Source organism: Taudactylus pleione, unplaced genomic scaffold (assembly GCF_031769625.1).
Source record: "Taudactylus pleione unplaced genomic scaffold, aTauple2 ptg000391l, whole genome shotgun sequence".
Lineage (NCBI taxonomy): Eukaryota > Metazoa > Chordata > Amphibia > Anura > Myobatrachidae > Taudactylus > Taudactylus pleione.
In genome coordinates, this window is record NW_028284792.1 from 2,569,027 (window position 1) to 2,581,224 (window position 12,198).

Sequence of the window (12,198 nt, forward strand, 5' to 3'; positions counted from 1 at the left end):
AATTATCAAGCTAATTAAATAATTAAGATTCCCTTTTTTTTCGCATTGACTGATTGATTCTGGGTATTTATAACCTTACAACTTGGCTTGGATCCCAGATTAGTGATTTTGTCACATGTGATTTACGTGTTAAATGTGTATTGTGTTTTTTTGTATCTGTATTAACCTGTATTTTATTAAGTAATCGATTACAAGCTAATTTTTCAACTTAATTTAATATTACAAAGCTGTGCCCCCACCCAAGAGTCTTCTTTTCTTTCTGCCTATTATTAAACTTCATATTGACTCTGGGGATCACCACCAACGCAACTACTAGTTTACAATTTGTGGTTACTTTGCTGACCAAGTTGGTTCTAATATTTTGGAATAGTTACCAACTGCGATTTTTTTTATCTCAGTTTGGAATTATATATATTAGTCCTGTGCGATTTCCAAACCCCTCCTTCTTTTCTCATATTGGGCATTGTGAATGTCAGCAGCTAATTTTAGAGCTAGAATTAAGGTTATGCTTAAATTAGGGTTTAGGTTAGGATTAGGGTTACATTCAAACTGAATGTAAAATCACAATGTCGACATATTGTCAGTGTCAACATTGCAAAAGTCGACATTCTGCCCATGTTTACATTCTGAATGTCGACTTTTCATACCACACTCCTGTGAATAGCTTATGGTTTAAGCATGTATTTCCAGTGATTTATATATAATGGAGGTTATTTCTGTTTCTTTCTAGCTCACCCTAATTATAGGGTTAGTCTATTTGGGTCCCTTTGTGAGACCTTCAATGGATCTTTACTTGTCAAACTTCACTTTGGTGTTGGAGCCATATCCAATAAAATTTTGTAGACCACTTACCTTGGTGTGCAGATCTGTTAGCCAGTTGGATGGTAGATTTTGCTAAGGACCAGTTCCCTCATTCCCTTTCTATCCTGGCATTATTCACCTGTACTCAAGTTGGCCAAATGGGCAGGCACGTAAAGTATTAATACTTTTTTCCTATGGAAAAAAAAGTATAAAAAAATAGTAGTTTTCCATATAGGTAAGTACTGCCATAGGCTTGCGCATGAAGTGTGCCCACGTACCGCATAGAAAGCACCAACTCACCTCTCCTGACTGCAATCATCAGGATCAACAGACACTGGTCCTGCCCGTGTACCGGGGCACAGGGTGACTCAGCAGTTTCGCCACTTCATCAGCCTGCCAGCCCAAGAAGGGGTCAGCGATCTGTGTTTAGATAGATATGGTTATGTCACGCACACTCCTCACAAAGAGCCTACGCATTCATTTGAACACTACAAGAGTAAAATTATGCAAAGGACAGAGATTCTTCGACTGCACTCCACTGTTCTCCATTATCATTCTTATAGTTCCAGAAATGACTTATTATGCGTTTATGTACACTATTTTTATGCTAACTGTATTTGTTTCCAATTTCAAAAATATGTATAATAGTATTTGTTGTTAATAATTTTTCTTTGTAGAAACAACTAATACTTAGAAAAATTATGTCTTTGTTTATAAAATACAATATTTATTAAATGATAACGTTACCCTTAAAAATAAGCTTCAACCTTTATGCACAATAATTTATGTAAAAGAATTATTGGTTGGTTAATGCACTCTTAAATAATGTGCAACACCCTGCTCACTTTTTTCTTACACGGTATGGGAACATAGGGCCTGATTCAGCAGTGCACGCAAGTGTCCACCCCATAGAGCCTGATTCAGCAGTTCGCCCCATTTTTCGAGAGTGGCTAGCCCAGGATCTGCATTGATCAATGCAGTGTCCAGGGCTCACAATCCAGCCAGCCTGAGTAAGCTAAGGCTTACTCAGCTGGCCGGAGGCCTGGCGCTGTCCACCATCGCAACCATTGACTACGATAGTCATGATGGTGATCCCAGCCTGCGACCTCCGTTGCAGTTCTGGGATCGCAGATGCAGCAGGGGGTGTCATATACCTCCTGCTGCATTTGCATAATAGCAAGGATCGCAATTGCCTATTGTCTACAGCAGGGCTGGCCAACCTGTGGCTCTCCAGCTGTTGTGAAACTACAAGTGCCCTGCATTCCCTGCCACAGTTTTTCAGTGTTATGATGTTTAATTCAAATAGCTGTCTAATATAGATGAGCAACGTTGTGGCTGAATTTTGTATGCATCAAATTTGGGGTGTACAGATTGTTTCACAGAGCTGCAAAGTGATGGACTCTTAGGGGTATATTTACTAAAGTGCGGGTTTTTAGAAACAAAGTTGTTGTCCAGAGCAACCAATCAGATTCTACTTATCATTTATCTAGCACCTTCTAGAAGATCATACAGTAACTTTAATCTGATTTGTTGCTATTAGCAACAATTCCACTTCTAAAAACTCACACTTTAGTAAATTTACCCCATAGAGTTCCATTTATGCTTTGCTGTTACTCCAATTGTTCATTCTGCATTGTATTTGTACATTCTGTAAATCACAAAATGTATAGTCTATAAAGAGAGCTGAGACGAGGTCAGTATCAATTGATGTATTTGTGGTGTGGTATGAATACCAAAAATGAGAGGGAGAATTCCAAACAAGACCCTTAAGGACAGACTTAGCTCAGAAGCATGCAATATTTCCTGCCCAAATACAGACTAAGCCGAATATTCAGTGAACAGCTTTTAAAATTTCTCTCATCTCTACAATTCAGTTTGGGTGTTTAACACCCTATTGCCTTTGGAAAAATCCTCTGGAGCAATGAATGTGTTCTATAGACTTATGTTCTCCTGCTGTTCAAACGGGTGTGTGAAATCAATGTGCAGTAGCAAATGATTGATTGTAGAGCAATATTCTCTATGTCAGGGCCGAAACTAGGATATCTGTCACCCGGTGCAAGGCAGCAATTTTGCGCCCCCCTCCCTTCCTGTACCTGGAGTTTGTCCTTGCTCCTCCATAAGGCAGTGCACTACTCAGACGTCAGAAAAAAAGGAGATTTGCCCCCCAGCACACTGCAGCAAAAACAATACTTAAATCCTACATGATAATAGCGATTCAGAGGTATTAGTTACATACATTTGCAAATATATGAATAAGTGCCAGGCCAATCGTCAAGGCTCCTCTATACTGGCGTCCCTAACATTAAGGGGTTCACGTCCGAGAAGCAAGGCACCTCAAAAAAATTCCAACCAAGGACCATCCCCAGGGCATCACACGAAAAGGGAAAAAGGTGATAGTGAAGTATAAAGAAAAGATGTGTAAGTATAAAACAATAAGTGTTAATGAAATGAGAAAGAATTAAAATGACATAAATAATATACAAACAAATAGAAAAGTGATAAAAGTATTCTATGTGAATTAAGTGGTGATGCCATGAGAAAGGCTCAGTCAGAACCCCCCCGGGGGCCCCACTCCCAAATGCTCACCCCAAAATAATGATTGCTACATAATAGTAGCACCCACTCTGGGTCATATAATTACAATTGATGTACTGCATGATAACAGTACATATAAAAGCTGAGAGCTAACTTACCTTGGAGGTACCCCAAAAAACCTCCACATGGCACTATAAGCATCAGCACATCCTCCTAATGCTGACAGCCTTCATGCCTCTCCAAACTTGCAAAAGAAATGGTAGTTGCTCAGATCAGCTTAATTGCATAACACAGGTGCTTGTAAAGGGCGTGGTTTACTCTGAACACAGAAAAAAAGGAGATTTGCCCCCCAGCACACTGCAGTAAAAACAATACTTAAATCCTACATGATAATAGCGATTCAGAGGTATTAGTTACATACATTTGCAAATATATGAATAAGCGCCAGGCCAATCGTCAAGGCTCCTCTATACTGGCGTCCCTAGCATTAAGGGGTTCACGTCAGAGAAGCAAGGCACCCCAAAAAAATTCCAACCAAGGACCATCCCCAGGGCATCACACGAAAAGGGAAAAAGGTGATAGTGAAGTATAAAGAAAAGATGTGTAAGTATAAATCAATAAGTGTTAATGAAATGAGAAAGAATTAAAATGACATAAATAATATACAAACAAATAGAAAAGTGATAAAAGTATTCTATGTGAATTAAGTGGTGATGCCATGAGAAAGGCCCAGTCAGAACCACCCCGGGGGCCCACTCCCAAATGCTCACCCCAAAATAATTATTGCTACATAATAGTAGCACCCACTCTGGGTCATATAATTACAATTGATGTACTGCATGATAACAGTACATATAAAAGCTGAGAGCTAACTTACCTTGGAGGTACCCCAAAAAACCTCCACATGGCACTATAAGCATCAGCACATCCTCCTAATGCTGACTGCCTTCATGCCTCTCCAAACTTGCAAAAGAAATGGTAGTTGCTCAGATCAGCTTACTCTGAACACTGAAAAAAAGGAGATTTGCCCCCCAGCACACTGCAGCAAAAACAATACTTAAATCCTACATGATAATAGCGATTCAGTGGTATTAGTTAATACACTACTCAGACGTCCCTGATATAGTGACTTACATTATTCCACACACCATAAAGCCCATTACATATTATGCCACACACTAATGCCTATTACCAAAGTGTCACTTACATATTTGCCCGACACCATTTTTCTACCCCACAGTAAGGCTTCTAATTACTTTAAAATTACCTGCTCGTTGCCAGGGGGTTTCATGCTCGTTGCCAGGGGGGTTTATGCTCGTTGCCAGGGGATTTCACGGAAGATGCAGCTTTCAGTGTCTTCTCCCAGCAGCGCTGTGTGCATTGCGCTGGCCTAACAGACATTAGAGGTCCAGTAGGACCTCTAGCATCTGTCTCCTCCTAGGCGACAGCCATTTTTGGATGGCCGTTTTCAGCAGAGCCCATGCAAATGTCTAGTCCGCATGGAATCTGCTGAAAACGGCCATCCAAAATTGGCAACCGCCAAGGATGAGACAGACACTATAGGGCCAGTAAGGACCTCTAGCATTTGTCTCCTCTTTGGAGGCGGCCATTTTTGGATGGCCGTTTTCTGAATCTGCAGCCCCCAAGCCACCTCGAGTCAGCTTTTTTCACCCCCTGCAATCCGTCACCCGGTGCACATGCACCTCTAGCCCCCCCCTAGTTGCGGCCCTGTCTATGTGATACTACGTAGCGAGCACACACATCTACAGGCGATCCAAAGTCATACATATCTCACTCACATCTCCAGTTCTGGCTAAATGGTGTATCTGGATTGTACCGGGTCATTTGCACATAGGCCAAGTTGAATGGGGACGTGCAAGCACTGTGGGAGTGTAGAAAGAGTTTTGGACTATGCTGAGTTGTGTGAGTTTAGAGGGATCTCTTGAATTAGGTATAGGGCTCTTGGAAGTGCGCGCTGTTATTGGTGATGGCTATTTCCACATGCAGATGCATAGATTGTACAAGTCTGCATTCAGGCATTTATCCACATTTATTCCTATGCATGCAGTGTGAGTGCAATTATTATGGGTAAAGACACACTTGAGAAATACTTGCATTCCCAAACAGATATGCATGACTTTGCAGTAACACATATGAACAGGAACTCATCTACTGTATCTTTAAATAGAAAGTAGAGTCACAGGCCAGGATTTATAATCAGGGTGGGATATACGTAATTGGTTCCTTAAGACCTGCTCCATCAATTAGCCACACTTGTTCCGTTGTTCGACATATTACCTGTACCAATTCTGTCACAGAATGAATACAGTGACACTGTCCCTTGCTAAGATCGTATCAGTTTATTTTTCTAATTTCTGCAGTTTTCTGCAAAAAAATATTTAGCATACAATGTTTGAGATACATACACCTTTTATTATCTGCTTCCGCTAGGCACAACCAGCAGCCTAGGGGGAACGGTAAGCCCCTCTGCCGAAAACCTGTCAAAAACAGTGCCTGTACAGTGGCCGATTTTTTTTTCCCTATTTTTTAAAACTTTCTTTACACTGTACACACAAAAGTACTGCACAGATGCACAGTATGTAGAAGGGGTCCATACAACTGAACTCGCACACGATACAACACAATCAGTATCACCATCGGATCAAAATAGACAGGCAAACACGATTCTCAGTAATTCTGTGATTTTGGTCACAAAAAACTCATGCGAATCCTAGTGTTACCCAGCGTGTTTACACACGCCCAAACATGATTCATGGTAAATGTACCCTTTAGTGTGCCCTGAGGACCGGTTTTGAGAATGCAATGTCTACTACTGTATCCCAACATTCATATAAATAGAACTATAAAGATCCAAGATATGATCCATGGCATTTCTGGTGTACTGCAGCAGCAAGCTTATATCTTTGGCCTGTAATGGCCTAATTATATCAGTGTACAATAAACATATAACCATATAAACATGTGGGCTGATGGATATTGTGTTTTTTTCAGGGGCACAGGTGACAGTGGTCGACTATACTACATCTCTGGTTCATGAGTTCAGTTCCTGACCAGGAGCTTATATGTGTGGAGTATATATGTACTCACATGTTTGAATGGGTTTTCAGAAGGTACCCTGGTTTCCCCCCTATATTCAAAAAAATCCAACATACTGTACTAATAGGTTAATTGGCGGCTACATATAGATGTGTGTTAGGGACTTGAGACTGTTAGCTCCATTGGTGCAGGGACCTATGTGAATGACAAATATTCTCCTTACAGCTCTGCATAATTGTGGCTTCCATATCGATACATTATAAGATTAATCATTTAACACAATCTTAATGATAAACAGTTAAGTAATCCTTTAGTATTAGACATTTGGAAATGTGATGTATATATCAATATGGTAATATATAGAACTGATGTTCATTATCCACTCTTAGCAAATAATGAAATTATACGTACAGTAATAGCAATGAATGTCACTAATGTTTGTTTGTTGTTTGCTTGTTTTTGTGTGGTTTAGTATAATATGCTTGTACATAGCTGTTTTTGCTCACACACATTAAATCAGAACACAAGTCTGGGTTTTGAATGCAAAGCAATAACATCTTTTCAGGAAGATTATGTTCAGTGTTCTGAAGGGATAATGTTCAATCATGCAACAACTGCCTTAAGGCCTTTAGTACCCTAAGCAGCACAATCATAACCCTCTGGGAATATCCAGAGAGCAAAAAAAAAAATCAGTTTGGCAAAATAAGAGGAAAACTAAGCTAATCATCTTTTCACTTCTGCAGTGGAAATTCCCATGTGCTGTATGTACTTTAGAATATAATATGTTTGTAAATCATTTATCACTTAAAATGAATAGTGTTTTTACAGTTATATAACTACAATATTCGTGCATTATATTTCTGCTTGTTCTTATTATATAAAATTTCTTATAAAGTTGATAATTACTGTATCAGGAATGATCAGAAAGATCAAAGTGTATTATCTGTAGGTTTTTCTACACAGTGACACTTTTGCAGCCCTAATATACTATAAAATGCTGATAACCTTATACATTGGGCCAAATCTGTAGCGTCACAAGGGGGTGCAGTGGGACGCAACCCGGTGTCACCTTCTGAGGGGTGACACCAAAGTGCAGACTCCTCAGTGACAGGAGACGGGTGCTACACTGCAGCATCACCTGCAGCACTCGGCTCCTGACACAATTAGGGAGCCGGTACTGCACACAGACTGGTCCCGGGGGCAGTCTGCATCTTCAGGACCCCCGGAGTGGCTAAAATGGGGGGTTTGTGCCGTTAGGCCATGCCCCTACCTGTGAGGCTGCACCCCCTGCCCGTGAGGCAACGCCTCCTTTTGCACATTCCTATCAGCACTTGGTGTCACCACGGGGACGAACGCCACTGGGCCAAATGTAATAGGGTGAGAGTTTAGAAAATTTAAGAGTTTAGCAGTAAACTCCCTCACTATTACATTGGTTGAGTTGTAAATAAAACCTTCAAGCAATGTGCAGTATACCCCTACCCGTGAGGCAGGGCCAGATTTACCGTTGTCCATCCTAGGCGGCCGCCTAGGGCCTGGCGGGTCCCAAGGGGCCCGTGGCTAAGATGTATAGAGTGATCGCGCTCCCTCCACCTCCCCCCAAAAGTAAAATAAGGTGGCCCCGTTACCGTGTCCGTAGTGCTGAGCGCATTGACAGCGCTGCCAGTGCCGCTCGCGTCATGACGTCAGTGTGCATGATGCTGCGCGGCCCTTTCCCTCTGACCCTCTTGCCTCTGTCCCTGGTCTGACGCTGCGTGACGTGCCCCGTGATCCTCCGAGGAGCAGCTGCAGCAGGGAGGAAATGGAGCCGACCTACGCCGGGCACACGCACAGTACACAGGCACAGCTCTGCACCTCCACTGTTCCAGCAGTTGTTTGTGTGGGTGAGTGTGACATAAATGACAGGATGTATATATATATATATATATATATGTATATATATGTGTGTGTGTGTGTGTGTGTGTATATATATATAACATATGTGTGTATATATGTTTATATGTGTATATATATATATATATATATATATATGTGTGTACATGTTTATATGTGAGTATATATATATATATATATATATATAATGTGTGTGTGTGTATATGTATATATATATATATATATATATATATATATATATATATATATACCCCAGCTGGGGTAAATATATAAAATAAAAATCCCTGAAGTGCTGTAAATTACTTGCCTATCACTAGGGGTATTTCACATGGGATTGTCCATGTTATGGCAAAGGCACTTGGGTGGATATACTTGGACTTATACGAGTGCCAAAACATTTGCTTTGTGTGTGTGTGTGTGTGTATATATATATATATATATATATATATATATATATATATCTCTATACACATACACTACTTTGATATAGATGCAGGAGGGATTTGTGGGTTGAGGGGGGCCCCAGAAATATCAGTGTAACGGGCCCCAAAATTTCTGTTGCAGGCCAGGCCGGCTCTATCATTAGGCAGGGTATAGAGCGCCGGTGAGGCACTGCTCTGTAAAGCGATGTGACATCATCACGTCACACCGCATTTTACACTGACCGAGGAAGAGACACTCGAGGAGTCATGGAGGTCAGCGGCGCTAGTACAAATGTCCCCGGCAGGTAAGTTTGTCGGGGGTGGGTGAAAGGTGCTGTGAGGGAATGGGAAGGAGTCGAGCTGCGAGGGGAGGGGATCAGTGCTGAGAAAGGAAGGGGGGTCTCTGCTAAAGTGGTCTGTGCTTTGAGGACAAAGGAGTCTGTGTTATCAGTGGAGGTGGTATCTTTGGGAAGAGGGGGGTCTGTTCTGAGAGGTGAGGGGGGGTCTGTGCTGAGAGATGAGGGGGGTCTGTGCTGAGAGATGAGGGGGGTCTGTGCTGAGAGGTGAGGGGAGGTCTGTGCTGAGAGGTGAGGGGAGGTCTGTGCTGAGAGGTGAGGGGAGGTCTGTGCTGAGAGGTGAGGGGAGGTCTGTGCTGAGAGGTGAGGGGGGTCTGTGCTGAGAGGTGAGGGAGGTCTGCGCTGAGAGGAGAGAGGGTCTGTGCTGAGAGGGGCCCCAAAACCGGTATCTTGCCTAAGGCCCCATGAGGTCTAAATACGGCTCTGCCGTGAGGTCATGCCCCCTTTTTGCACACTACACTGCTATCAGCACCGGTTGTCAACACGGAGGTACGCTGCTGGGCCAAATGTAATATAGTGAGAGTTTCGAAAATGTGAGATTTAGCAGTAAACTCTCACACTGTTACATTGGTCGAGTTGTATCTTGAAAATAGGAAAACATCTGGATGAAAGTTTAAATCGTGAAAGTTTTTTTAGTCTGAAAAACATGTGAGTTTGCATATTTTCAGACTCTATTGCATTGGCCGAGTTTAAACTCTCACCCTATTACATTTGGTCCATTGTCTTTTTTTGCCAAGCTTAATTGTGTAGCTGAGAAGGGGCACTCTAACAAAGACAGATGATACAGTATTACATTTTGTAGACAATCAACTTGCAACTTTGCTTAAACAGAAGTAGAAACATGATATATTTCAGAAGAAAAAAATTTAGAGAGACTTGGATTAGATGCACATAATGAAAACTTGCATGACATTTTACTGAATCCTTGTAAAATAAAACCTTAAAGCAATGTATAGTATACTGAGAATTTTAAATATGTTGTTTGTTATCTACAGCATTGTGTGATGAGACTCCCTCTTCTGGGCGCAGCACCTGTAAGACAGTGGCATCTTAGGAGGGTGGCTATTATCCTAAATTCAGACATTGATGTCACCACAACTGGGAGAGCTGTACCAACAATGAAACAAATCAGGAGAAACATTCCAGTAGTAAAGTAAGTCATTTCACAATAATGATGTTTTTGTTGAACTACTGTACAATAGCTACAGATGGAGCTAGCTTATTAAAGTCATTGCAAAACATTAACTCCGACCACCGTTATACAAGAGTATGTGAGTACAGTAAGGCTTCAGGCAGGAGGATCCATCTGCTCCCCATGTGACAAATGCTGCATCTTGCTGTTCTTTTATCTAAATGAAGCTTTGTACTAATCTGTACTTAAAGCCAACAAAAAGTAGTCTTTTCAGAAATGAAGAAACTTGAGGTAGAATTCAAAAACTTGCAGCACAGCTTAAATCAAAACGAGATTTCTTGGTTTCAAAATACAGGAAGTGACATAGGGCCCAATTCTGAGTAGCACGCAGTGTCAATATTCAAACAAATCGTCAATGTTTTTCGATTGCGCATACATCCCGCAGTGTGTTTGTATACAGTTGCATTACCGATATAAATGCACTGTCTCAGAAATGTGTTGAGCGTTCCTGGGCGGTGATTGGGAGGTGGCTGTCCAGATGCACAAAGATGGTCCGTGTTATGGGAGTCTTGCGGGAAGTGTTGCTGAAGTGGTTATGAACTCAAACACTTAATCGCTCACTTTGTAGGCCATACTCTGGCAGAGAATCTGTGAATACAGTAGCATGGAGCTGGTGCAAGTTTCAATGGAGCGAATGATAGTTCAAGTTGTAATTCAAGTTGAACTACAACAGATTAGAGCTGCAGCCAGTGGGCATCTCAGTAGGAAGCCCATCGGCTGCGGTATTACCTCCGTCCACCTTTGAATCAGGCCCATAGTGTCTAGCACTTTGTGCTTTTCATTGTGTAAACTTCTAATTTCATGTCCAGGATATGATCAAAAATGAGAGAAGAGTTGCGGCAATGGAAATATAAATAAGTAAGTTGGTAGCTTGAAACTTTGGGCTTTATTCAGAGTTGTACTCAAACCCAATAGTTTGCGTACAACTCAGATGGTGACCATTCAGGTGATAGGATGGAGATGGCCTGCATCCAAGGAAATGGGGGCATGTTGGCCCCTTATTCTGAGTGTGTCAATGCCAGGGTCTGCGTCTTCCGATGCAGATATTCTGGCCCTGGCAGAGGAATTCTGGCAGGCATATTGAGTAAGCTTAGGCTTCCTCAGATTGCTGATGGCTGCCCGATGGTGATCCGATGCTGCTTCCTCAGACACAGCAGCTGATCACAGAAGCTGGCGGCAGGCATCTATGTACACAAGATGCTTCCTGCAGCATTAGCATATGTTAGTATTGCTGCTGCATCCAAAGACACAGCAGCAATGCTAACAGTCAGGGCCGGTGCTAGGTTTCCAGGCGCCCTAGGCAAAGTTTCACACTACTAACTCAATTCACCCCAGTACGTGCCCTGTAGCCACGTGCCACATACCCCCCACCGCCAGCATAAAACAGTATTTCATACACATCCCTTCTGCGCATCTATGGATGTCAACACACTTAGCACAACAAAAAAACTGACTATCAGCAGAAGGAAAAACAATGCTGTCCCGATGTTGGAACCTTTGGAAGTAGAATATATGGGGGAAAATGTAATAGGCTACGGACTGCAGGCACCGAGGAGTTCCGTGCAAGGCTGCACAATCTTTCGAAGTAGCAGTCACTTAAAAGGCAAAACCAGGTTGATTTTGCCTTTTAAATGACTGTTACTTTAAAACATTGGGCAGTCTCGTACGGAACTCGCCGATGCCTGCAGTCCGCAACCTTTTACATTTACCCCATGGTCTTATAATTTATTGATTGATGGTGTACTCCTCCGTAGAAGTTATGTACAAACTATTAAAAAATTAGCACTGCCTAAGAAATCCTTAAGGTGGATTTAATATAATAAGCCCATGTATTAATTATACACTTTAATTTATATAGCTAAAGATAATGGACCTGATTCTGACCAATCTCTTTCCATGGATGCAAATAATTGAGTTTTACCAATGAGCGCATGCTCAGATGCGA

General features: G+C 41.9%; 1 protein-coding gene across 1 annotated transcript in view; it reads left to right on the forward strand.

Moving 5' to 3' along the window:
- LOC148507539 (uncharacterized) overlaps positions 1-12,198 on the forward strand; it is a 662,982-nt gene that overhangs the window by 604,672 nt on the left and 46,112 nt on the right. The window contains exon 98 of the mRNA XM_088445856.1: positions 10,057-10,214. Coding sequence (XP_088301982.1) covers positions 10,057-10,214 — 158 coding nt within the window. The remainder of the gene's footprint in view (positions 1-10,056; positions 10,215-12,198) is intronic.